The sequence below is a fragment of the Natator depressus genome, chromosome 1, assembly GCF_965152275.1.
Source record: "Natator depressus isolate rNatDep1 chromosome 1, rNatDep2.hap1, whole genome shotgun sequence".
Taxonomy (NCBI): domain Eukaryota; kingdom Metazoa; phylum Chordata; order Testudines; family Cheloniidae; genus Natator; species Natator depressus.
Window position 1 is genome coordinate 75,003,015 of NC_134234.1, and position 25,940 is coordinate 75,028,954.

Genomic DNA, 25,940 nt, shown 5'->3' on the forward strand with positions numbered 1-25,940 from the left:
CTTAACATTGCTTGCCTACTATCTATCCTGGCAGCATCCATCAAACACTTACTTATTTTAATAAATAATTAAATAAATAAATAATAAATAAATAAATAATTACTTATTGCATTGTTCCTTTAGCTCAAAAATACTGAGGTTTTCAGAACAAATTATACATTTCCAAAACAAATTACATCTCTTTAAAACTTAAATTTCTTACCTAAACCATGTCTATGTGTTGACATTGGGGGTAAGACAGTCCAAGCCTTGGTTTTTGGATTGTAACATTCAACAGTGTTTAATGTCTTTAAACCATCCCGGCCTCCAATAACAAAGAGTTTGTCATCAATGACAGCCACACCAAACTGCAGCCTCCTGCCATTCATCACTCCGGCCTGGATCCATATATTTGTCCTGAGATCATACTTCTCTATAGTTGTAGCACCTGATGAGACATATTAATGCGATAATGTATTTACTGTATACGGCTTCATATACCCCGCCGCCCCCAAAAGGTGAGAGCTTCACTTAGTTGTCAGCTTGTTTTGTGAGTCTTATCAAACTTTTTCTGTTTATTTAAAGCCATTCGTAAAATGCTCATGAATGAGTGATTGATGTATCTTTTCCTGGAAGAGAAATAGGACCAAATGGCCACTCCGGAATTAGAGTATCATTAGTTGAATAACATTATGTACTAGCTTTATGATCTCTTTTACAGTTCAGTGGTATAACTCCTTAAGATCACTAACCTCATTACATTTGTTCAGTATCCTACATAAAAAAAACCTGTCAAATTAAGTGTTATTTTCATTAGAGATGGGAAGTTACGTTTCATATCTGGGTCTATACCTCCTTAGTTTTTTTAGTTCAGATCTATTTTTTGTTTGTTTCAGACCCGGTATGATACCACAGACTGTCACCTAGAGACTTAGAAGTAACAGAGTTAAAGTAGATTTATTTATACGTCCAACAACGTTTCCTTCTGAATATGGTTATTTGTTTTACTTACACATCTGACACCAAAAGCTGTAAAGAGCAAAACATATAAAATAATTCGGAATCTTGTCATGATTAGCTGGTAAGTTAAGAAGCTTCTGCTGCTAAAAGTAACTTGCACATAACAAGGAAAGATGAGAAATGCAGTAAACTTGGTTATAAGAAACACAGAGATAAAGGGACCATAATTAACTTAATCAAGTACAAGTCTAACAGAATAATGCATTCTATTAATTTAAATATGCATATAGGTGAGGTTAATCTAAATCCAGATCACAAATATCTAAATGACAGATGGTTTTAAAGTAATCCATAGGAAATATATATAATAATTAATATAATCTGTACACCTTCAGTGTTTTATTTTCATACACATTCACACATCTAACATTGCTTTATCTCTAATGATTAAGTATCCCTAGAGAGAAAATCAACATCATTACCCTCTGCAGTTAAGCTTCACTATCCTATTTTATTTGGACTGTAATAAAAGGTTACAATTCTTTGGAAAACAATTCTTTCAGGATTCATTCATTCTTTGGAACAGAAGAAGCAATAAACAAAACAAAAACAAACATTGTGGAAGCAGTAGTTTTGTTAATTGAACTAAAACAGATGTGATTTAAATTCAATTTGTATCCAAGTTTAATAGAGCAATAATAATGTAGATGCTCAACTGGATATATTAAATCCCCTGTTAATTTTTGAAGCTATAAGAAATATGAACTAATTTCCACATTCAATTAACTCAGGTTTTTTTTTTCTTCTGCAGACCTTAATTTAAAACTGTGAGTTGCATAAATAAATTAATCTACAGAACAGAGAGAACTTTAATATAGTTGTTTGGTGATATTGCATGGTGTATTAACACACATTGCTGATGTTGTTACAAATTCTTGTGTTTGCATTACTAAGAAGCATTTTACATGCTGCAAGTATTGATTTTATAACTGGCATGGCACTCGAATGTACAGGTTTTCTATCTGTCAGTTAAAAATACAGTTGAGATATTATGCAATTTTGATGGCAGATCATACCCAGTAAATATTTTTACACTATGGTCAGTTGCACAGTTTCCTATTTTCTAATATTGGCTGAGTTTTAAAGTTTGACACAATGTTTTATTTAAACTCTAATTTGAGTGTTTGATCCTGCTAGTGTTCCATGAATGGCTGACTGACAATTTTTTTCCAGCAAATTCATATGGAAGCTAGCCAAAGTCCAGCCATAAGATCATCTGACTGAAGCTAATATCCTAGACCCAAAATAATCTGGAGTCAGGCCAGGGTATGGGATGGAAATAGCTTTAGTTGCTCCTATGGATGATCTCCGACTCTAACTGGGTGTTGGATAGACATCCATGCTCATCCTCCTGGACCTCTCTGCAGCATTTGACATCACTGACCCAGAGACACTGGTGTCCCACCTGAGAGAGGTGGCAGTGGTCCAATAGAATGTATTAAAAATGGTTTACATCCTTTCTGGAGAAACACACTCTTAGAGAAATGACGGGAAACTACACTTCTGCCAGTAGCCTGCTTCCTGTGGAGTCTCACAAGAATCAATTCTCTCTCTTATCCTGTTCAACACTGTCATGCAGTCACTAGGTGAACTGGTCAGATGACATGGTCTCAAGTGCCAGGAATATGCAAATGGCACAGTGCTCTTTCTATCCTTCACAATATATGTCCATACCACTACTATCAAGATGGTCGTGTGCTTGGATGAGGTCTTCTCATAACTGGCTCTGTGGATGAGGGGAAAGCAGTGGACGTGTTGTTTCTTGACTTTAGCAAAGCTTTTGACGCGGTCTCCCACAGTATTCTTGCCAGCAAGTTAAAGAGGTATGGGCTTGATGAATGGACTATAAGGTGGATAGAAAGTTGGCAAGATTGTCGGGCTCAACGGGTAGTGATCAATGGCTCCATGTCTAGTTGGCAGCCGGTATCAAGTGGAGTGCCCCAAGGGTCGGTCCTGGGGCCGGTTTTGTTCAATATCTTAATAAATGATCTGGAGGATGGTGTGGATTGCACCCTCAGCACGTTTGCAGATGACACTAAACTGGGAGGAGAGGTAAATATGCTGGAGGGTAGGGATAGGATACAGAGGGTCCTAGACAAATTAGAGGATTGGGCCAAAAGAAATCTGATGAGGTTCAACAAGGACAAGTGCAGAGTCCTGCACTTAGGACGGAAGAATCCCATGCACTGCTACAAACTATGGACCGAGCGGCGAGGCAGCAGTTCTGCAGAAGAGGACCTAGGGGTTACAGTGGACGAAAAGCTGGATATGAGTGAACAGTGTGCCGTTGTTGCCAAGAAGGCCAATGGCATTTGGGGATATATAAATAGGGGCATTGCCAGCAGATCGAGGGACGTGATTGTTCTCCTCTAGTCGAAATTGGTGAGGCCTCATCTGGAGTACTGTGTCCAGTTTTGGGGCCCCACACTACAAGAAGGATGTGGAAAAATTGGAAAACGTCCAGCGGAGGGCAACAAAAATGATTAGGAGACTGGAACACATGACTTATGAGGAGAGGCTGAGGGAACTGGGATTGTTTAGTCTGTGGAAGAGAAGAATGAGAGGGGATTTGATAGCTGCTTTCAACTACCTGAAAGGGGGTTCCAAGAAGGATGGATCTAGACTGTTCTCAGTGGTAGCACATGACAGAACAAGGAGTAATGGTCTGAAATTGCAGTGGGGGAGGTTTAGGTTGGATATTAGGAAAACCTTTTTCACTAGGAGGGTGGTGAAACACTGGAATGCGTTACCTAGGGACGTTGTGGAATCTCCTTCCTTAGAAGTTTTTAAGGTCAGGCTTGACAAAGCTCTGGCTGGGATGATTTAGTTGGGCATTGGTCCTGCTTAGAGCAGGGGGTTAGACTAGATGACCTCCTGAGGTCCCTTCCAACCCTGATATTCTATGATTCTATGATTCTATGGTTGAAGTTGAACCTGAGTAAGACAGAGGTTTTGCTAGTAGGCAGAGGAAAACTCTTTGTGCAACTCTACAGTGCAGTCTGCTCTAGTTGAAGGTACACACCTAATTGTCAATTCAGTCCATAATTTAGGGATGCTCCTAGATTTCTCACTGACGTTAAGCTCCCACATTGTAGCATTTGTGAGTAATGCTTTCTGCCATGTTAGCAGTCTCTATCCCATCCTAGCACACAATGTCCTGGTCTTCAATATAAAACAGGGGTTTGCGGCTTGTTCAGGGTAAGCCTCTGGCAGGCGACAAGACGCTTTGTTTACCTGAGCATCCGCAGGTACGGCAGCTCGCAGCTCCCAGTGACCATGGTTCACCATTCCAGGCCAATGGGAGCTTCTTCACTGACTTCCCATTTTAGAACATCAAGTCAAGTTCAAGGTCTCAATCCTTATTTTAAGGGCACTCAGTGGCCTGGGATCAGCATATCTAAGAAATCACCTAGCACCTCAGGTTGAAGACCGTGGTTGACAACGCTGCTCCTCTGCCACAATGGCACTTTGTATGATAAAGTTAAAGCTTAATTATGCAAGAGACAGAGCTTTCATGAGAGTGGGTCTGATACTGTGGAGTTAATTTCCCCAGGAACTAAGGATCATCACAAACATCACCACTTTCCATTCCAAGTAAAAGGTGGATTTCTTTGACCTTGATTTCTCTAACATAAAAAAACAAATGAACATTGAAGTGTGTACATATATCAAAACAAAACACTAAACTGAACACAAATTTTTTCTACTGGGGAAAGGATGAGAGCAAGAACGAACCACATGTCATGGTGGTTGATGCACTACTGGAAAGGTTCTTAGATACTACAGTATCACCTCTCAGAAGCTCTGAATTCTGTGAAATTAAGGCCACCTCTCCACTACCAGACAGCAGTGAGAAGATTATCTTAATCATTTCAGTCTGAATGAAAGTGGGGCAGACAGGAATGGGTCAGAAGAAACTGTTACTTAGGGCTTGGCTACACTTGCAATTTAGAAAGCATTAAAGCATCCCCAGGTGCCCTAACTCCCGATCCGACCACACTGGTGTCACACCCCAATGGCCCCCTCCCTCAGTGATTAGCTGGGAGAGACAGATCAGCATTGTATATTGCTAAGGCTGTTGCAAGCTTCTCAAGGCATTTTGGGAAGGGTCAAAGGTGCAAGTGTGGAGTGAAAGATTCCTTTGCAGGCTGCAAGAAGCCAAAGAGGGAAGGAGAAAGAGAGCAAAGAATGGGTTAACTCAACACTGCAGCTAGCAGGCTCAGTCCAAAGATAAAATGCTGACCCCAGTCCAAGGTCATGGAGCCTGACAAAAATTCTGCAGCTGTATTCATATCTTAGCCAACCCAGCCAGCCTTAAAAAAAGGAGAACTAAGCTGAACAGGATTGAAAAAATTGCAAAAACAAACAAAACAGTGAAGGCCAGCAGGAGGGGGAGGGGAAACAAAGTTTTGCGTCCCTGGAGCCGATGTGTTTTGGAAAAGCTGAGGAGGCCACAGAGACCTGGTTTGGTCCGGTACGCAAAGCACGGGGAACAACGGTCACTAAACAAAATGCCCCCAAAAGAACCCAGGACTTAAAAACCCTTCTGAGAGCCAAGGCAAATTGGAGATCAACAGCAGACCCTGGATGACTCCTGCGCACAGGACAGAACTCCCATCCACCCCTCCCCCTCTTCTTCTTACGTTCATAGAATCATAGAATATCAGGGTTGGAAGGGACCTCAGGAGGTCATCTAGTCCAACCCCCTGCTCAAAGCAGGACCAATCCCCAATTTTGGCCCAGATCCCGAAATGGCCCCCTCAAGGATTGAACTCACAACCCTGGGTTTAGCAGGCCAATGCTCAAACCACTGAGCTATCCCTCCCCCAGGCCTGGCCAGCCTCGGGTAGTGCAGGTGTGAGTAAGAAAGTGGGTTAGGGCTTGGGGCACTAATGCTTTCTTCCTTCCTTTGAATGACATGGGGACCCCTCCCTCGGCACTCTCCGCTGTTATTTTATTATTTTATCAATAAAGCTTTAAAACTTAGACACTTGGTGTGTTCTGTCATCTCCTCCCCTAACAATCCTGTGGCCTCACCCTGATCACCTAACGCCTCAGACAGATTGGTAACAGAAATATGTCACAGTTTTGGTGGAGAATTGCGGAGGCGGGGAGCCCCGTGGAGTGCACCAATTGGTCTGCCCTTGAGATTTTGCATTTGCTCTGCCTGGCATTGCTCTTATTTCATGTTAAGGATTTTATAATGACAGGTGTGCCCCACCCTCAGTCGTAGCATGGCTGAGAACTGGAGAGGGGTTTAGCATTCCTCTCTCCAGCCTGGTCAGCGAGGGAAGGGTGCAGGTGGGTCAACACCCATTTGTAGGAGTACTGGGCAATAGGAGGTGGCTTAGAGACCCTCGCTCCACGCGACAGGTATCCTTGTGCATACGCCCTCAGTCGTAGTATGCCTAAGTTGAAGAGAAGAGCTTAGGGTTTCTCGCTAAGCCCAGGGGGGCATTTGGTGTATGGATCCTCGGTGGTAGAGAACCGAGTAATATGGAGTGAGGCTTAGTGTCTCTCCCTCTGGCCCAGTGCGGTAACACTGAAAGCCCCGGTGCTGGCGTGAGCTACATAAAATCTCAAGTAATTAAAAAATCTCAAAAATTGTACTAAGCAATTGTAACAACATGTTCAGGAAACAGAAAGGTACAGCTGTGGACTTGAGAGTCCCGCAGTCATGGGCGATGGCATCAACGATAGGTTCAAGTCCAGACGTATGGGCATTAGGGAATGTGGACATGGTAGTCTGGCTGCCCGGTCAGCTGGCATCATGGGAGGCAGGTGGACCTAATGCCCGAGCCACGGGGGAGGCAGCAAAGAGGGACGGGACCCTGCTACCTCTTTCCAAGGGAGATAAAGACCTCACCTGTCTGGAGAAGGCTCTCACCAAAGTGGGATGCAATCCCTGGGGTTCTGTGGCAGAGCTTCAAAAAGGCATGCATACGTGGCAGGATTTACTAAATTTATATGCCAAGTATAAAAAACAAAGCAAAAAAAAATACAAAAAAACCCCACCAACCTATTAAAACTTAACTGCCCCAAATATATTAAAAATGTAATTTATATAGAGCTATATAAAAACAAAGCAGTATATATTATTTAAAAAAAACATGGAAACATACCATGCTACTTAAATAAAATCCCATTAGGGCTCCAAAGGGAGCCACAGTAGGTTGTACCTGTCACACTGGCAAGGCACTTAGAGCGCCTTGACTCTGCAGCTCAAGTGCTCCTGGTAATCCACCTCCACGAGAAGCATAACACTTGTTGCGCCTCAGCTGAAACGCCCCAGCGTCAATGTGAACGAGGTGTTGCATTACTGTGCTTTGATTGGCCTCCGGAAACATCCCATAATCCCCTTAAGTCAACTGGCCACTCTTGTCATTGTTTTGGAATCGGCTGTAGGAATATGGATATGCCTTTTCAAAGCTCCGTTTCTGACAGCCGGCATGCTTATCTGCTCCGGGACAAAGCAAGCCATTAGTATGGAATGTTGCTTGCTGTGAGTGTGTGAGAGAGAGGTGGGGTGGAGGGGGGTCTGAACTTACAAGACAGCATGCTGACACACTCTCATCACCCCAAAAACCCACTCTCTCTCCCCCAACATAAACACAACACACTCCCTGTCACACTCCACCCCACCCCCAACATTTGAAAAGCATGTTGCAGCCACTTGAACACTGGGATAGCTTCCACAATGCGCTGCTCTTTGTGGCATTGCAAGAGCTGCTAATGTGGCCATCCCAGTGCGCTTCCAGCTGAGAGTGTAAACACTCGGCAGCGTTTTCCCTGCTGTGGTCTCTGAAGGCTGGTTTAACTCCCACCGCTGTACATCTGCAAGTGTAGCCAGGCCCTTAGTCCTGCTGAAAGTAAATTGAATATTGATGGTATTCAGCGTGCATGTACAAGGCTTTGTAGACTTGATGTGCTTTACAAGCATGTGTGGGCAACAAAATGTTTTTGCCATAGTAAGTTTTTCTAATATAGACAAGGCTAATGAAAATTATATGCAGAGTGCTTGAAGCTTGAGCCTAGAGTTTGTATCTTATGATGTGTAACCCCTTTGGGGTTTAGAGAGCATGGCCCTTTTAAATGTTTTCCTTAATGGGGGTACTGCTGATTGTTCCAAAAAGAGAACGTGCTTTTGGGAGGCCGGGGGGAGCCGAGGGAGAGCAACAGGTTGTGTGTTGGGAGCTCCAGACAAGAGGGCTGCAGCAAGCAGGCCCTCACAGAGTGAAGCAGGCACGAACCTGCCTGAAGCCTGGGAGGGACAGAGCAGCCAACCGGGGGAGAACCCAGGACAGGAGCCAGGAGGAGCACTTTGCAAGGGAGAAATCACCCGAGAAGGACAAACCAGAGCTGGACCCAGTATCACTGCTGCCCAGAGTTGTACAGGGCTGTGAGTACTGGGGCTTGTGACTTTGCATTGGGAATAAGGAGAGACGCTGTTAGCTAGCTAAGTGCAGAGATGGTCACTCTGTGTGGCTTTGCAGAGAGCGGCAGAAGAGGGCAGCAGAGGGGGTTGTTGGGGAAAGTTCACTGGTGCTGAAGACGATCAAGAGCACCCAAGACTCACCACTTGACTGGAACTTTGCCCAGAATTCCTGAATTCTATGTGCAGACACATTGCTCAATTATCTGCCCTTTCAGACTGTGCTACCACTGGGCCGGTCGGCCCTTGTGTTGAATGAAACCCTGTTTTATTGCTGCATCTTCCACCCTGTTGTTTTTCTCCTTTTATCCCTCTGTAAATAAATATTTCCCTTTCCTATATTCATTGTACTCTCCCAGTGTGTGTGTTCACTCTGGCTTGGAATAGGTGCCCTGGGGTGGAAGGGACTTTCCCTGCTGTGTTCCTGCTTGTGCCTTCTCTTGGCTAGAGCTGCCCGCAGAGTACACTCCATCTTGGCCATGAAGGTGCTAAAGTTACAGATGGTTTTGCTGTTCCTGATTCCTATTCAAGTTAACTAGTATTGGTAGAGCTCAGATGCACAACAGAATGGAGAACACCTTTCACTTCCAGCTTGTTAGAAAACACAACAAATTCCTCCTGCAGGATGATCTTGGGAAGTAAATCAGAAGCAATGCAGAAAGCTCTGAGTTTGTGCATAATGTTGCAGCCCAAACTCAAATTGGATGAGACATCACAAGAATATTAATTCTATGTTCCAATCCCTCCACTGACTCACAGTCTAGTTTGGTTGCCAGTTCAAGTTCAATTTATAAGAAAAAAAAATTGCATCTCTAAGAAAGCTGTCTCCCTTTTGCCAGAATGATAGGCCTATAAGGAAAAAGGGAGGAGGGAAAATGAAGTATAGGTGTATATCTCAAGCAAAGCCTTTTGTACCTGGGAAGGGAGAAGAGCTAAGTCTTCAGGTTAACAAAGGACCTCATCAGGTAGGTCTAATTTACTTACAAAGCACCAATATTCTATGGTGGTGGGTCCTATAGGCCAAATCTTCAGATCAATAAATATACTGCATTATTGATTTCTTTTTCTCTTACTGTTCAGACATTTTTAAGGTTTACTCTGCAAATATTTTAGAAACCAACAGTTTTTATAACATTGCAACCGACAACATAACTAAAATGCTGAGTGGAATTTATAATTTTGGCAAAACTAAGCAAACACAGAACAGAACTCTTAATGGATCATTGTGATAATTACACACTGGCAGCTCTGTGAAATGAACTGTAGGGAACATTTTGTATTTAAAACCTCCAACATGTAATCTTTCTATGAAAATCTTAGCTTGAGTTCTCATTAGCTTGATGTTTGGAGTTTTAAAATTAATTATTTGTGCTTAATTTCTACAAGCTGCTACTATGCAGACTACTACTTTATTGAATAGAAATGAATACTGAATAGTGTCTCTAAAAATGTTTCTGGATACAACAAGAAACAAACCTTCTTGTGTCCCTAACTCTTCTCTCTCTCTTTTCAGTTAACCCTCACTGTGCAGATATGTACTGATCCTCTTTCCTTTAATGCTCTCCACTCCTTATTCCTTATTTTTAATGGTCCATGTGTTAATTATATTTGAACAATTTTGCTGTTGACTACCCCTTTGAAAACCTACTATCTCCTCAAACTCTTAAGCATCTTGATTCAGATTCTCAAGGATGATTTAATCTCTCAGTTCCTCCTTTCTGTCAGTGATTTGTACTGATAGACTAACATACAATGCCCTTAAACAACTTGCTTCATGGTAGGGGCAATGCAACTTGCTAAATTCATATATGCCAAACTGCATGCTGCATACTTTAAAAGTATTATTTCAGGACATTGATAAAAGACATGTATCATATTTTAGGGCTTTAGATGGAAGACTCTGCCTTTTGACAGTACTTTCTATTATTTTTTTATTTTACATGAATTGACAAAATAACACAAATGTTTTATCTTATGTAATTACTCTTTTGTAGTCTTTCTGTGCCTCAGTTAGCCATCTGTAAAACATGATAATAGCATTTCCCTATCTCACAGGAGTGTTGGGCAGATAAATGTATTATGTGTTATGAAGCTCTTTGAGACCTACAGATGAAAAGTGCTATGCAAACAATAGGTAAAATTACTGTTGCTATTATCCCCCCCCCCTTCTTACAAAGTAGAACTCCTATTGATGGCAGTGGGTCAATGGGACAAACAGAGTGAATATGACTGAAGTATGCCTTTACAGCTATTAAATGTCATAGTGCATAATGAGCAAGGTAAGACAGAGTTATGTTAAAACTGACATTTGTATAAGCTTTAGCTTTGATGGAAGTTTCAGCTCTCTACGGCTAGTAATATTTTGATAGCAATAGATAGGTTTCCTCTCATTCATTTTTAAATTCTTTTTGTTTTTTGAAGAAATGCCCCCTCCCTTTGTGCTGTCATGCCAGCTGTCAAGCCTGCTCTCTAGAAACTGATAAAATATTTACATGACCTGAACTGGAGGCAGTGTGCAGATTCCTTATAGGGGCTGATATGATTATTGGAAGGAGGTAGGAGTCCAGAAACAGACAGAGCATGATAGGGACTTTATCCAGTATCTCTCCAGTAAGAGTTTTCATCCAAATCACTGAAGAAATCATAATTATTTCTCTACAACTTCCAACAATAGAAAAGTTTTTTGCTGCATGAGTTTATCACAGAGATATTTTTTCACACAAGTCTAATTTTCACAGTGAAGATAATTAATGTAGTCACATGTACAAGTGCTGGCACACTTGGAGGCAGAGCAAGCATATTTGCACCCTCTCCAGAGGTGACACATGGGAGGGGAGCACACAGGGTCACGTATCCTGCAATTTTTTTGACTGTGCCCCTTCCCCCAACTGGGACAGGCTGCATGAGGTGAATCAGGGGTGGAAGAGAATCAGGGGGTGGAGATTGCACTCCCTTCCTGAGCCCCACCACACGGGGCTGACCCTACTGAGAGAGCCTGGCCCAGAGATGTAGTTTGACTTCTGAATTTGGGGGGCATAGGGCTTAATAAAAATGTTTGTGGACAAAGAATATGGAAGTTAGACACACAAGTGTGTGTACAGGAAGAGGTTGCACGTTTACCCAATCACAGAACAGAGACAATGTTATGATTTATCTGACCATTCATTACTAAATAACACATCTTGATTTTTGAATTTTGGGCAATCCAGAATGCAAATGTTATGACAAGGTATCTGTTGAATAAATTTGAGGAAATTATGATCTATCTGTCTATAGCCCACAAACAGAAAAACATGGCTCCCACTTGCTGAACAAGTTATTCACTCAACTCTATTTAAAATCAGAAGTTAGAAGTGGAACAGACATATCGAGCTATCATGTTTATCTCCTATCAGACCAGAAGCATGACCATATTCCAGTACATTCTTGTGTTCTTTATCTAGTCCAATTCCTTGATGGGTAGGGCTCTTATAATTGCCTTTTGGACACTATTCAGCAGTGTAACAGGGCCTCTCCATTCACTCCAAATTTTCCTTTGCTCAGTTTCACCCCATAAATCTTAGTTATAGTCCTCTAGCATTGCCCTCATCCAGCCAATCTCAAATTTGCTCCACTGACCTTTTCCTGGTGACCCTCAGCACTAAGCATTTGGGGGGACTGAGCACTTAGTAGTGCGGGGTACTTAGAGGCATCTATCTTGTATGAAGTTGCGCACCTAATAAAAGAGCTGGAAAACCACTGCTGTAAACAACATGTTGTGAGGTACAAATCTCAGATAGTTCAGTTCAGATATTAATTCAAACTTCTTTGTTTTACAGAATCATACTAGAAATTTCATAACAACAAGATCTGTGGTGCTTCCTGCCTGGTCAGAAATACTGCAAGAACAGTCTTTCTCCCACAATTATTTTGTCATTTCTGTTTCCAGCCACAGTCTGGAACTCAGAGGGGGAAAAATATGTAAAATAGAGGGAAATAAAAAGAAAATGTTAATATATCAATTTCAAACATCAGAAAAGCTCTATAGCAGCAGAACTGGGTGAACTAATGTTTTTGGTTTGGTGGCCAAAAGCAAAACATTTCATTTCAGCTCCAAGGAAAGGAAACATTTTATTTCTGTTTGGGGTGGTTTATTACCTTTTTTTGGTTGTTGTTAAATCTAGCTAAATTTCTAAACAGAACATCATCTTAAAAACAAAAAGCCAGGAGGCCCACAGAGAATGAGAGAAGGAATTTTGTTGGCCTCCAGCAGGGAGGGCAGCAGAATCTGTTCTCCCAGCGACCCTATCCCCCACATAATCCCCCCAAGGTGTCTGTCTGCAGCTTATCTGCCAGAGGCTTCCCCTCCAGCTTCTGGGCAATGGTCTCCCCACTCAGGGCAGCGGTGTCACTCCTGCCATGGGGCTGGCACCCTGCCAGGGGCAGCTTGGGGCCAAACTTTCCCTTTGCTCCTGGCCCTGGGCTGCAGCAGCTTCTCTCCTGTGAGCCCCCAGAGTCCTGCCTGGAGTTCCCAGGGACGCTCTGACCACCCAAGCCTTGTGAGGAAGTTTCAGCTGCCTTTGATACCCCTCCCCCTTTCCCAGGAGTTCTCCTGGATGTCCTGCAAGCGGCACTTGGGGATGCAGGGGAGCAGGAGCCCCCAGCTAGGGGAGGGAGCCCCTGGAGACCTGGATGACTCTTATTTTAAGCATGTGAAGAATCAGACTGAATGTCCACTAAGCAGATTTCACACAGCAATTTTCTGCAGTGCCACAGCATATTCCCCAAAGTGACTCTCTAGTTTGACATTTTTTTAGTATTCATAATTCATTAAGGTTTCCATAATTATCATTTTTTGTGGACTTCTGTTCTAGTTTATGAAATAACCACAGCGACTGACCAGTAATATTTCCTGTTGAGCACTTTTAACTGCAGTCTTCTAATGATGCTCTCCCTAATGATGCTACTGTACATGAACCATCCTTTGCAAAACAATGCAGCATTTAAAGATATATCAAAGGATTGTAAGAAGAGATACTTGCACAATTTAGAAAACTGAAAACCTCCTGACTATGTTCATAGTCTACTTGCTGAAGTATCGTCTCCTAATCCATGCACTGAGGTAGCCAAGAGCTAAGCAATGAGCTGTCTGTTCGTCCTCAATACCTCAAAAGGCAACAAAATTGCTGCTACTATTGTTTATATAGCATATTAAGCATTTGCTAGGGGTTTTACACACAAATATGAAAATTAGTTCCTGCCCTGGAAAATTTACAATCTAAATAGATTTGGATTACATTTGCTATCTGGACAGTGGGTAAAAAAAACCTCCCAAATTTAGGTCTTTTCAGTTTGCCAATGATTTGTTATAACATAATTAAAGGAATTACATTTTGGTGCTTTGTAAATCATTTGAAAGTCCTTTCATTTTAAAGGGTTTAGAGGGTACTACATGATGGTTTTACTGTGTACTTGTATGGCCTTAGGTTAACACTCGTTTGAACATTACTTAAAAATATACTAAAATAAAATTTTCATAGCCAGCATATGGGATGTTTCACAGTTACTGACCCACAGCTGTATGGCAATTTTTAAAGTTATGCAAATCCCTGTGATTTGATTAATTACTGGACTCAGAACCCCACATTAACATGCCTTTGCCAAACATGGCTACCTCTCTCTCTCCCCATCAATTTCCCTACATGCTCTGCTTCTCTAAGCTCCTCTCAGCCTCCTTGCAATTTCTCTTTGCTCACACAAAAGCTGATCTCTCCGCCCCTAAAAAGAGTAAATTATTTTGGAATTAAATAACATTTTCCCCCAAAAGCTCTTTTCCATCTCTTTTTTAATAACCGCAACACTGACCACCATTCCACTTTTTAATAAGTTTACACAAGAATTTGAGAGGGAAGAAAATAGTGGCTAGAGAAAGGAGATGAGAGAGCAGAGAAAGGGAAGCAAAAGGGAGCAAGGAAGGCATGAGAGATTAAATAGGAGAGAGGAAAAAACATGGGGCTGGCAGGTATTGGGGAGAGAGTAGGGACTACATGAAAGGAAAAAAGATCATATTTAAATATTGTAACCTGAGGCTGACCTCTGTTAACTTGATAATAATTGTATTTTATCGGAGGAGGAGATTAAGGATGCTCAAGTAGTTAGGGGGTTAGCCTGGATTTGGGAGACCCGGGTTCAAATCCCTACTGTGCCACAGACTTCCTCTGTGACCCTATACAAGTAAGTTAATCTCTCTGTGCCTCAGCTTTCTTATCTGTAAAATGGGGATAATAGTACTTCTCTGCCTCCTTAGGGTGTTATGAGGATAAATGCATTAAAGAGTGTGAGGTCCTTAGATACCATGATAATGACGGCAATAGAAGTCCCTAAGACATACATTAGCCTTGCGATTCATTTTCCTATATGCATCTCAGCTTTCTGCTATTGAGTTTAGATGGCTCAGGATAATGCTGCAACTTCATAGAGGCAGTACTCTTCAGTTATCATCTCAATAAATATATATGGGCAAGAATTTTGAAGTTAGGGATCTGACCCAGAATGTGCATTTTTCTAAGCACTGTAAGTGCTCCCAGCAGTGCTAACTTTTGTAGGCAGAATGAAAAATTAAATGATATTCTGAAATATAAAAGGAAATAGGTCTTATACTATTCTCTCAACTTCCAGCCATATACTATCATGTAAAGAATATGGAAACATATTTTACTTTCTGCTTACAATACTCTTAAACTATTGAACACACAAAAACCTATCATAAAAAAGAAAAACAAAACAAAACTCCAGACTCACAATCAGAAAACCTCTAAATTCAAGCCAAACTCCAAAGTTATTGAAGGCTGGACTGATGTTAACTAATCTTTTGGGGTAAATTACAAAAATAATAATAATTGGAACCATAAATGCAAGGACTTGTTATATTTCATGTTCCCAGTAAATCCAAAGTTTATGACATTTTCACAAAGAAGTATTGTATCCACATTAAAAAAAAAAAAAAAAAAACCAAAAACAAGCCGGCAAGAAAAAACATTTGTAAACTGATTTATTTTAACCTGTTATATTTTTAAAAAGCTCTAACTGTTCTTGCTCAGTATTTATTATTGTTTTTCTTGCCTTAAAATGAAAACTGCAGAGACCTTGATAAATAGATGGAACATGGGTCTAGTTACTGTAGCGTCTGTAAATCCTGCTCTTTAACAGGATCCATTGTGAATCAGTTCCTGGACATATGCTATTTAACATTTTTGTCAGTGATATGGAAGAAAACATAAAATCATCATGGCAAGTTTCAGAGTGGCAGCCTTGTTAGTCTGTATCCGCAAAAAGAAAAGGAGTACTTGTGGCACCTTAGAGACTAACAAATTTATTTGAGCATGAGCTTTCATGAGCTACAGCTCACTTCATCGGATGCATACAGTGGAAAATACAGTAGGGGGATTTTATATACACAGAGAACATGAAACAATGGGTGTTATCATACACATTGTAACGAGAGTGATCAGGTAAGGTGAGCTATCACCAGCAGGAGAGGGAAAAAAAACCCTTTTGTAGTGATAATCAAGGTGGGCCATTTCCAGCACCTTGATTATCACTACAAAAGGTTTTTTTTTTCCTCTCTCTCTCTCTCCTGCTGGTAATAGTTCACCTTACCTGATCACTCTTGTTACAATGTGTATGATAACACCCATTGTTTCATGTTCTCTGTGTATATAAAATCCCCCTACTCTATTTTCCACTGCATGCATCCGATGAAGTGAGCTGTAGCGCACGAAAGCTTATGGTCAAATAAATTTGTTAGTCTCTAGGGTGCCACAAGTACTCCTTTTCTTTTTATAAAATCATCATGGCAACTTTTCAGATGACACAAAAATTGCAGGAGTGCTAAATAATGAAGAGGACAGGTCACTGATACAGAGCATGCTGGATTGATTAGTAAGCAAAGACTATGTAACAAACTTTGTGGATAGAGGGAAGTGATAGATGTGGTATATCTTGATTTTAGAAAAGTTTTGGTTACTCTCCCATATGACCTTCTCATAAATAAACTAGGGAAATACAACCTAGGTGGAGCTACTATAAGATGGGTGCAAAACTGGTTGGAAAACCATTCCCAGAGAGTAGTTATCAGTGGTTCACAGTCATGCTGGAAGGACATAACGAGTGGCATCCCACAGGGATTGGTTCTGAGCTCTGTTCTGTTCAATATCTTCATCAATGATTTAGGTAATAGCATATAGAGTACACTTATAAAGCTTGCAGATGATACCAAGCTGGGAGGGGTTGCAAGTACTTTGGAGGATAGGATTAAAATTCAAAATGATCTGGACAAACTGGAGAAATGGTCTGAAGTCAATAGGATGAAATTCAATAAGGACAAATGCAAAGTACTCCACTTAGGAAGGAACAATCAGTTGCACACATACAAAATGGGAAATGACTGCTTAGGAAGGAGTACTGCTTCCACATCTGGGAGTCATACTGGACCACAAGCTAAATATTAGTCAACAGTGTAACACTGTTGCAAAAAAAGCAAACATCATTCTGGGATGTTTTAGCAGGAGTGTAGTAAGCGAGATACAAGAAGTAATTATTCCGCTCTACTCCACTCTGATTAGGCCTCAACTGGAGTATTGTGTCCAGTTCTAGGTGCCACATTTCAGGAAAGATGTGGACAAATTGGAGAAAGTCCAAAGAAGAGCAACAAAAATTATTAAAGGTCTAGAAAACATGACCTATGAGGGAAGATTGAAAAAACTGGGTTTGTTTAGTCTGGAAAAGAGATGACAGAGAGGGGACATAATAACACTTTTCAAGTATGTAAAAGGTTGTTACAAGGAGGCGGAAGAAAATTTGTTTTTCTTAACCTCTGATGATAGGACAAGAAGCAATGTGTTTAAATTGCAGCAAGGGAGGTGTATGTTGGACATTAAGAAGAACTTCCCAACTGTCAGGGTGATTAAGCACTGGAATAAATTGCCTAGGGAAGTTGTGGAATCTCCATCATTGGAGATTTTTAAGAGCAGGTTAGACAAACACCTTTCAGGAATGGTCTAGATAATTAGTCCTGCCACGAGTGCAGGGGACTGGACTAGATGACCTCTCAAGGTCCCTTTCAGTTCTATGATTCTTTGTATTTTAATATGGCCAATGTAATGTCATACATATAGAACAAGGAATATAGGCCACCCTTACAGGGTGGGGGACTCTGTCTTGGGAATCAGTGACTGAAAAAGACTAGGGAGTTATGATGGATAATCAGATGAATATGAGTTCAGAGTGCAACACTGTGGCCAAAAGGGCTAATATAAAAACGGGGGAATCACAAGCAAGAATAGGTCATTTATATTATCTTTTTATTTGGTAATGAAGCCAGTACTACTGGAAAGCTGCATCCAGTTCCGGTGTCCACAATTCAAAAAGGATATTGACAAATTGGGTAGGGTTCAGGGAAGAACCATAGAAACGACTTACAGTTATAGACTCAGGGAGCTCAATATATTTAGTTTAACAAAAGAGAAGGTTAAGGGGTGACTTGATTACAGAACAAAAGTTTTATAAAGGGCTCTTCAGTATAGCAGAAAAAGGTATCACATGATCTAATGGCTTGAAGTTGAAGGGTGTTGGTGGATTCTCTATCTCTGGCAATTTTTAAATCAAAACTGGATGTTTTTCCTAAAAGATGTGCAGCAACTGAAACAGGAATTAATTCAGAGAAGACCTCTGGCCTCTGTTATGCAGGAGATCAGACTAGATGATCACAATAGTCCCTTCTAATGTTATAATCTCTTCTTTAAAAAAATAAAACTGTATTGATATACTGTATTGATATCTTATATGTAGTGTGTCTGACCGAGGATGAAAGACATGGTACACAACATTGTAAAACAGCCAGTCGAATTTGTTACACTTTGCACTGTTCTCTAATGCTGAAAGCACAATAAATTCTCATGGCACAATACACTTTGAGTTCTAAATATAATACAATATATTAAAAATAAATATTTTTAAAGGGAACAACCCCATACTTATCTTATCTTACTGAGGGGTGTGAATTCTCCCTCATAACTTCTGTAAACTTCCTAAAACTCATACGGAGTTGTGAAATATTTCCTACACTAGTTCATCCACACCTGGAAATGTTTTAGGACTGGCCGTATGGGGGATAGAGATGGAAATTCACCAGATTATCTTTCTGACTCATCTTTTGGACCACATCTTCCCATTCTGAGAGTCCTTCCACTGAACTCCACTTGCTCCAGCTTCAAACATAAGATTCTTGTCTTTACCTTGAAAGAACTTTATAACTTAACTCTATCCTGTCTAGCTGATCTCATAACTGACTGTGAAGTCAAATCCTACCTTTGCTCTGCCCATGTTAGAGCCTTCACTGCCCACCAGTCAGCTTCAATATTAAATACCTTCTTGTTTTCCTCCTGCAGTGCCCCCTAGGTCTAGGAAAAACTCCCTTCTACAATCTGTACAGGCACTATCTTCAAACCTTCTGTTAGATTCACCTTCATTGTCATGACTACAAAGCTTTGCCTACTGAGCTAGGCAAGTAATGATCTATGTGTGTCTCTCCTCCCATTCCCTCCTTCCTTTTTCTACTCACTTATTCTTACTAATTTCCCTATTCCTGTCAATACACATCTTATCTGTACAATTAAAAATAAATCCATATATAAAAACAACAGGAAGCAGGAACCAAACATGTAATTAACAAACTGTGCCAGTCATTAACCATATTAATTTGTCTGTATGTTATATCACTGTCCCATATCCTTTTTCACTTTTAGTGTCTTTTAGATAGTAAGGGGCAGGGATTATCTTTTCTCTTTTCTGTGTTTGTAGAGAACCCAGCAGAGAGGGGCCCTCATCCCAACTGAAGCCACTGCGTGCTGCCATCTATCATTAATATAGTATAAATGTTTACTAATAATAATATTAAAAAAAATACTGGGACAGTTTTTGCTCTCAGACGTGCAAAACTACTAACTTCAGAATAATTTGATATAAAAAAAAATCTGGACCAATACGCTTATAATTAAGGTTCTGTTTTTTCAGGGTTTATTAATTTCATTTGGGGAAGTTTATCTGTAACAATTTTTGAATTTTATGTAGCTGTCCAAAAATTGGGGGCTCTCTTTTTTCATTCTGTAGTAAGTAATATGTATTATATACACGATTCATTACAGCAGTATATATTGTAATGATTAATTTCTTTGTAATGTTCCCTAGTACATAGTACTGTTCTAAACAGAACTACATTAAAGCGCACTAGGGAACCTCTAGTGCAAACCAGCAATGTGCAACACATTGATGTGCTTTAGGAATCACACACCCCCATAGTCCATATTACTGCTCCATGTACAAGCCCTTAGATACAAGTAACCATATCTGGTGTTTTACTGGTTTTTATTAGATAAACATCAATTAAAAATATTGGGGATATTTTATTGATATCAATATCAAATTAGAAGCCCTATTTATAATATAGCCATTGATAATATGTATGACCAATATCATGGATTTTAGTAGTAGTACCTTCCCCAGTTCACAATAGCAAATATAGAATTGATGTGTGTGACCCTGCTGTCTCCTTAGGGCTCATATTCACAGAGGTACTTAGGTGCCTAACTCCGATTGATTTGGGCCTCTGGACCCCTAATAGGCTAGAGGGAAGTGCACTGGGGTTTACGGATAAAAATCTCCCTCTCTTGGAGACAGGTGCCAAAGCTAGGTCAGCCTGTTGCCAATCCTTTCTCACAAAAAATCAGAGGAACACTCCATTATAGCCAAAAGCCCAACGCTTAGAACAGTCATCTAAGAGGTGGGAGACCTTGGTTTAAGTTCCTGCTACAAATGAGGGATCTGAACATGGGTCTTCCCCTTTTAAGGCCAGTGCCCCAACCACTAAGCCAAAACTCACAGATCCAGCCAGCTCCCCCCAAAATATTACCAGGTCTTTTGTGTGGGGACTGAGCCTTTATGCATGTTCTGAGAAGGCCTACAAGATTGGGTGCCACTGGGAAGATAGGCAGGGGAATGCCCACTTTGAGAATCCTGCTTCAGGAAGGTCTCTGAGAAGCTCATTAGCTGTGGAGTAATGCCAGAGCTTAGATTGCTTTACACAAGCCTACCAATGGAAACTTAGGTGTCAGGGGATTTTGTAGGCACCTAGAGGATGGGGCAGCTGCTGAGTAGTGGTTTTGAGAATGTCAGTGGTGCCCAGAGGTTGGAGTAGATGCCTATCTGCTTCATTAGGCACCTAAGTACCCTTGTGGCTATAGGCCAAGCTGGAAGACATGTAAAAACAGATGGGGCATTTATTATCCATTTTTTATCTACAGAAAAAGTGCTGACTATGGACTGACTTTTCCAATTGATGGATTCATAGATACATGAACAAGGCAGAAAGAACACTACACTAGTAAAAATCCACACACTTAATCTAAAATATTACAAATTACATAAAAGACTGCTAGTACATAATAGGTGATGTAACTGTATCATTGTACATTGTACAGTTGCTTCCAGAATCATGGTGTGTAGAAGTAAAATTAATGTCTTCATAGGCAGCCTAAAGAATTTGAATTTGCATATAGAGCTCTGGTATGAGAAAAAAAAAGTATCAATTACATAATATTTGGAAGGATAATCTTATATATTTGGGTAATCTGTTAGTCTGGGAACTAATAATTGTCACCAGATTAAACGAAGATAATGCAGTTATACAATCAAATGTACCAAGCACTTAACATATATGTTCAAGCAATCAACCCCCACCTTGGCAAAAATACACACATTCCTACAATTTAGTACAGACAACATATTTACATAATGAAAAAAAAGACTAGTATTCATCTTGGCACAGCTGTAAAAGGGAATCTTATTTCTGTTGAGAATGTGATGTCTTAGTCCTTTAGACAGACTCTCCAGCAATGCCACTTTGTGCTATGATCCTGTTGGATCTCACAAGCTAAGCTGGGCCTGTATTTGATAGGAAATCTCTAAGAAATCCCAAAGATACTGCAGGAAGTAGTGTAGGGGGTTCAGTATGTGACACTCCTTCCTGTGAGGAAGTACTGATTCAATATCCCAGAACAGTTTTAAATAGGAGTGTGTTGCTGTGATGACATCTAAAGCCAAAGCCCTGACACTTAGGAGCATTAATGATTCTGAAGGAGTTTCCTAAGCGTAGAAGCATTAACCCTGATGTCATGGCTAAATTCCAACTCAAGTAATTACATTTTGACTACTTAATTTCTGCCTGCAGTTCCACAGGGTACAGAACTCCTCCCTACTTTGTAGAATTTCTTAGCACAGTTAAAAACTGTTGTGTTAGTGCTGGATAAAATTATCTCTATGTGTATCACATATCTATTTGGGTCTTATGAGACTCAATTCATTAATGTTTATGAAGCTCTTTTAGATCTTCAGAGGAAAGGTGCTGTAGAGAAGTGCAACGTATTATAGTTGATCATGGTTGCTTTCTATTGAGGTCAGTATTCCACTGAGCCTTTTTTTTTTTTTAATAAAGCAATTTGATAAACCATTGCAGGACTAGGCTTAACAAATCTCCTTCTGACTACACAATGTATCTAACTGCGTTGTCTATGTTCCAGTTTATTGCTTTATTTTTTTTTCTTAAATTCTCCAGTTGTGATTCAGTGTGTGAGAAATCATCCTGAGTCATCCTTCAGACATTCTGCCAATTGTTTCTCTTTTCTGCCTGCAATCAGTCTAGTTGCTTTACTAGAATTGTATCAAGCAATAATCTTGTGCAAGGCTGATTCTCATTCACATCTTCATGAATAGCTTGAAAGCAAGAGCATAATCAAATAGAGGTGAACTAAAGAGGACTCATGCCAACTATGTATGAAAGAATGAATTTATTGGGAGATTGAATCTTAAATCAGTGTCTTAACTCAAACCTGTTGATATCAAATACTTTCAAACCATGGATTATGTACAGGTGAATAAACCATATCAAGAATGTCCAAGAGCATAAGGAAAATATATTTATATACTTATTCTCAGGAAAGTTAGTGGAACCAATGAGAAGATTAATCTTTCTCACTTCTGACACAGATGAGGTCTGTAGGAATTTCCTCCATTTCTTCAGTGTGAATATCCTCCTTATACCAGTCTACCCAAGTATTGCTAGAATGACCTCAGCGTTTAAAATGACAGAGAAAGGTAGGAACAAAAGGAATTGAAGTTTATTGCTACAGGATCTCTCTATTATTTTTGTCCATAATTATTTCTGCTGATTCTGCTGTAGCTGAAGTTGTTGTGGACATGTACACTGGCCATTTTGTTCAAGATTTAGAGATGTTGCTGTGTGTATGTGCAAGCTGATGACCTTGATCCAGTGATCTGAAACATTACATGTCAAACTGAAAACAAGTCTATTGAAGGGGAACCAATGTGACTGAACTGGATTATTGAAGCAGATATCCAGGAGTATTTGTTTGTAAAGGGAGAAAAAGGTATATAGTAAAGATGGTAGGAGTTCACTATTCTCTTCTTTAACTCAATGGTAAGGACTTCCTTTGGGAAATGTTTCAAAAAGTATACAAAACCTATATACAACTGGGCTTCACCTTGTTGGGTGAAAACACACAAAGCGAAACTTCCTAAGGGGAAATTGGGTTCCCAGTAACCAACATGATTTCAGAAACTATGAGATAGTGCTACAATATCTTATATAGCCTTGTAAAATGTTTATGTTACATGTGAGTGAGCGTGTGGAGTCACATGCTATTTTGTGATGTGTGAGAGATTTGGTTATTTTTGTTTGCAAGTATTCAATTTTCTAATATTAACAGATTATACCAGTTCACTTTACATTGGGCCTTATCCTGTAGTCCCTACCTAGGCAAAACTACCATTGAGAACAATAGTAAAAGAAGGTTGCCACCACTGATGCTGGGATTTCTAAAACTCTCAACTAGCACAGTTTCAGTAATATTCCAATCATCCGGTTGAATCCCGTGGGAATTTGGTCTGCCTTTGACTAGAGAAGCCAGCCTATAGTGTAGTCAGCACTGGCAGTCTACTCCATAACTGGGAAGTCCAGGCATGGATTTGTAGAGATTTATAGGCACCACATGGTATGCTAGTCAGTCTTTGTCTATCAACAAAATAGTTGCCTAAGCATTCTTACAAGGAGCCATTGGTGGTGGTGGAACTAGGGGTGCTCTCGCACCCCGAGGCTTGAAGTGGTTTCCATCATATACAGGATTTACAGTATGGTGGGGGGGGCTCTCAGCTCCCCCACTAAACAAAATATTCCAGCTCCCTTGCAAGGAGCTCTGCCTCAGCAGCACTAATTAATTCAGGAAAATAAAAACAGATGTAGTGTGAAAATTCGTTGTGTCAATTCAATGCAAGTTCCCCATGGATTAAATTAAGCCCCCTCCCCAACATTTTCCAACAATTTAATTATCTTATTATAATATCTGAGATTATTATTATAGTGAGCCTATATACTGTAATACGGGTTTTAGCAGCAGTAGTAGTAGTCTCCTTGATTAGATATAAATTTGTTCCTGAAAATATTATCTGGGGCATCATAGATAAATAAATAAATTAAAATTCTATTACTAAATGTTGTTCAAACTTCTTCCTTTTTGTGATTCCCTCTCCCCTGCTAAAAATCTATTTTCTTCATAGACTGCATTAAGAAGGCTTCTGAAACCCACATAAAGAGTTTTTCTGGTGGGCGGATAGACAACAGACATAAAGGAAACCAGACACTGAGCTTGTTATTAACTACAGTAGCTACTTGTCTAAGTTTTCATTTGAAGGAAGCATACCCTTTACCATTCCAGGTCATCTGCTCCATTTGAAAAAGTGACAGAAGTAGTACTTTCAGAGGTTAACTATAAAACTGAAATGTCACCAGAAGTGAAATGTAAAATACGCTTTAAGAAACTATCAGCAGGCATTACAAGTTGGCATTTTTTGTTCAGAAAGCCACATTTTAATCAAAGTACTGTACTGTAACTGCTAAATGGGCTATGAGAGTGAATGTTCGAGAACATATTAAAACTCATATGAGTGAAAAGAAGCCAGTAATAATGTTAATAGTCATAGGGAACTAAATGAGAAGGGGATTTTAAAGCAATTTATACATTTAATTAACTCATCAGTCATTAACAAGTGTGTTTCATATTCCTTTGGTGAAGTAATTAACCAAGATCTACCTCATTGTGCAATAATGGCACCAATATTGTATCATTAATTGTGATTAATCTCTACTGAACATTGTCTTGCCAGCCAAATAAAATAAAACATACATATATGTTTTAGCTATTCTAAGGCTTAATTAGAATTTCATATAATAGAGTACATCAAATAAAACATAATGTTACTAGCAAAACAAAAAACAAACAAAAAAAACCACAACCAAATAATATTTAATGGTTCCAAGTGGAATCTCATGAATTAGATGAATTATATTTCTTGGACAAATATTAAAAAGAATGAAATTATACTTTCATACAACAGATATTCTAAGGCTTTTAAAAGTAACTGTCTCAGTTTCTAGAAAAAAAAGCTGATATTTGAATTTTAATAAGCAGATACATTTATATCTGTTTTAACTGGAATGTCTTCATAGATGAGTTGGGTTCTGCCTTTAAATTACAGCTTTTAGAGAACCACCACTCTATTTCACTTATTCTTTCAAGGTCAAAGAAAGAGGGAGGCCACAGGGAAAAACAATCAGCAGGGGGTGTTCTGTTTATGAAAAAGAATAAGGAACTGTCCTGATATATCTAAGAGTACCAAAAGACACCCTTCATCGTTCACTAAGGAGATAAATTGAGAGCTCATTTCATGGAAAATGGATAACAGCCTACTTGGTGAGCAATACTATCAGACATGACAATAACAAGTTAAGTAAGTCTAGGTTCTAGGGTCCTTGTTATTATTTTATTTTACATGTAATATAACAATTTGTTTCCAATACTTATCATTTAATCTATACCCTCTGTTAAATAAAATTGTACTTTGTTTCACGGTATGCATATCTAAGTGACATATGTTAAATGGAGTGGTGATCCAGAGATAGTAGCAGGTTTGTGAATTCCAGTGGATCAGCAGTTGGTCACTCCAGGGGGAATCCCAGGGGTGTTTTGAATGTACAGGAGTTTTTAAACTAAGAGCTGGGGAAACGGTGACAAGTATGGAGGAGCACACAGTTCTGACGAAGACACTCCTTAGGGAAAGATATATTAAAGATATATTATTTACTATATCCAATAAAGAAGAAAGGATAGAAGATAATAAAGTACACGTAGGAACTGAAGAGGCAGTCAAAAGAAAAAGAGCCCCATTCAATCGCATCACATGAAAGCAAACAACTAAATATTGTCACATTTTATAAGTTGATTGTATACAAATGCTACAAGTCTAAATATTAAGATGGGTAAACTTGAGTGCCTGGTATTAAATGATGAGATTTATAAAACATATGTCAGAAACTTGATGGAATTATTATAATCAATGGGAC

General features: G+C 39.8%; 1 protein-coding gene across 1 annotated transcript in view; it reads right to left on the reverse strand.

Moving 5' to 3' along the window:
* The window catches only part of KLHL1 (kelch like family member 1), a 425,450-nt gene that overhangs the window by 85,215 nt on the left and 314,295 nt on the right, over positions 1-25,940 (reverse strand). The window contains exon 7 of the mRNA XM_074961818.1: positions 203-427. Coding sequence (XP_074817919.1) covers positions 203-427 — 225 coding nt within the window. The remainder of the gene's footprint in view (positions 1-202; positions 428-25,940) is intronic.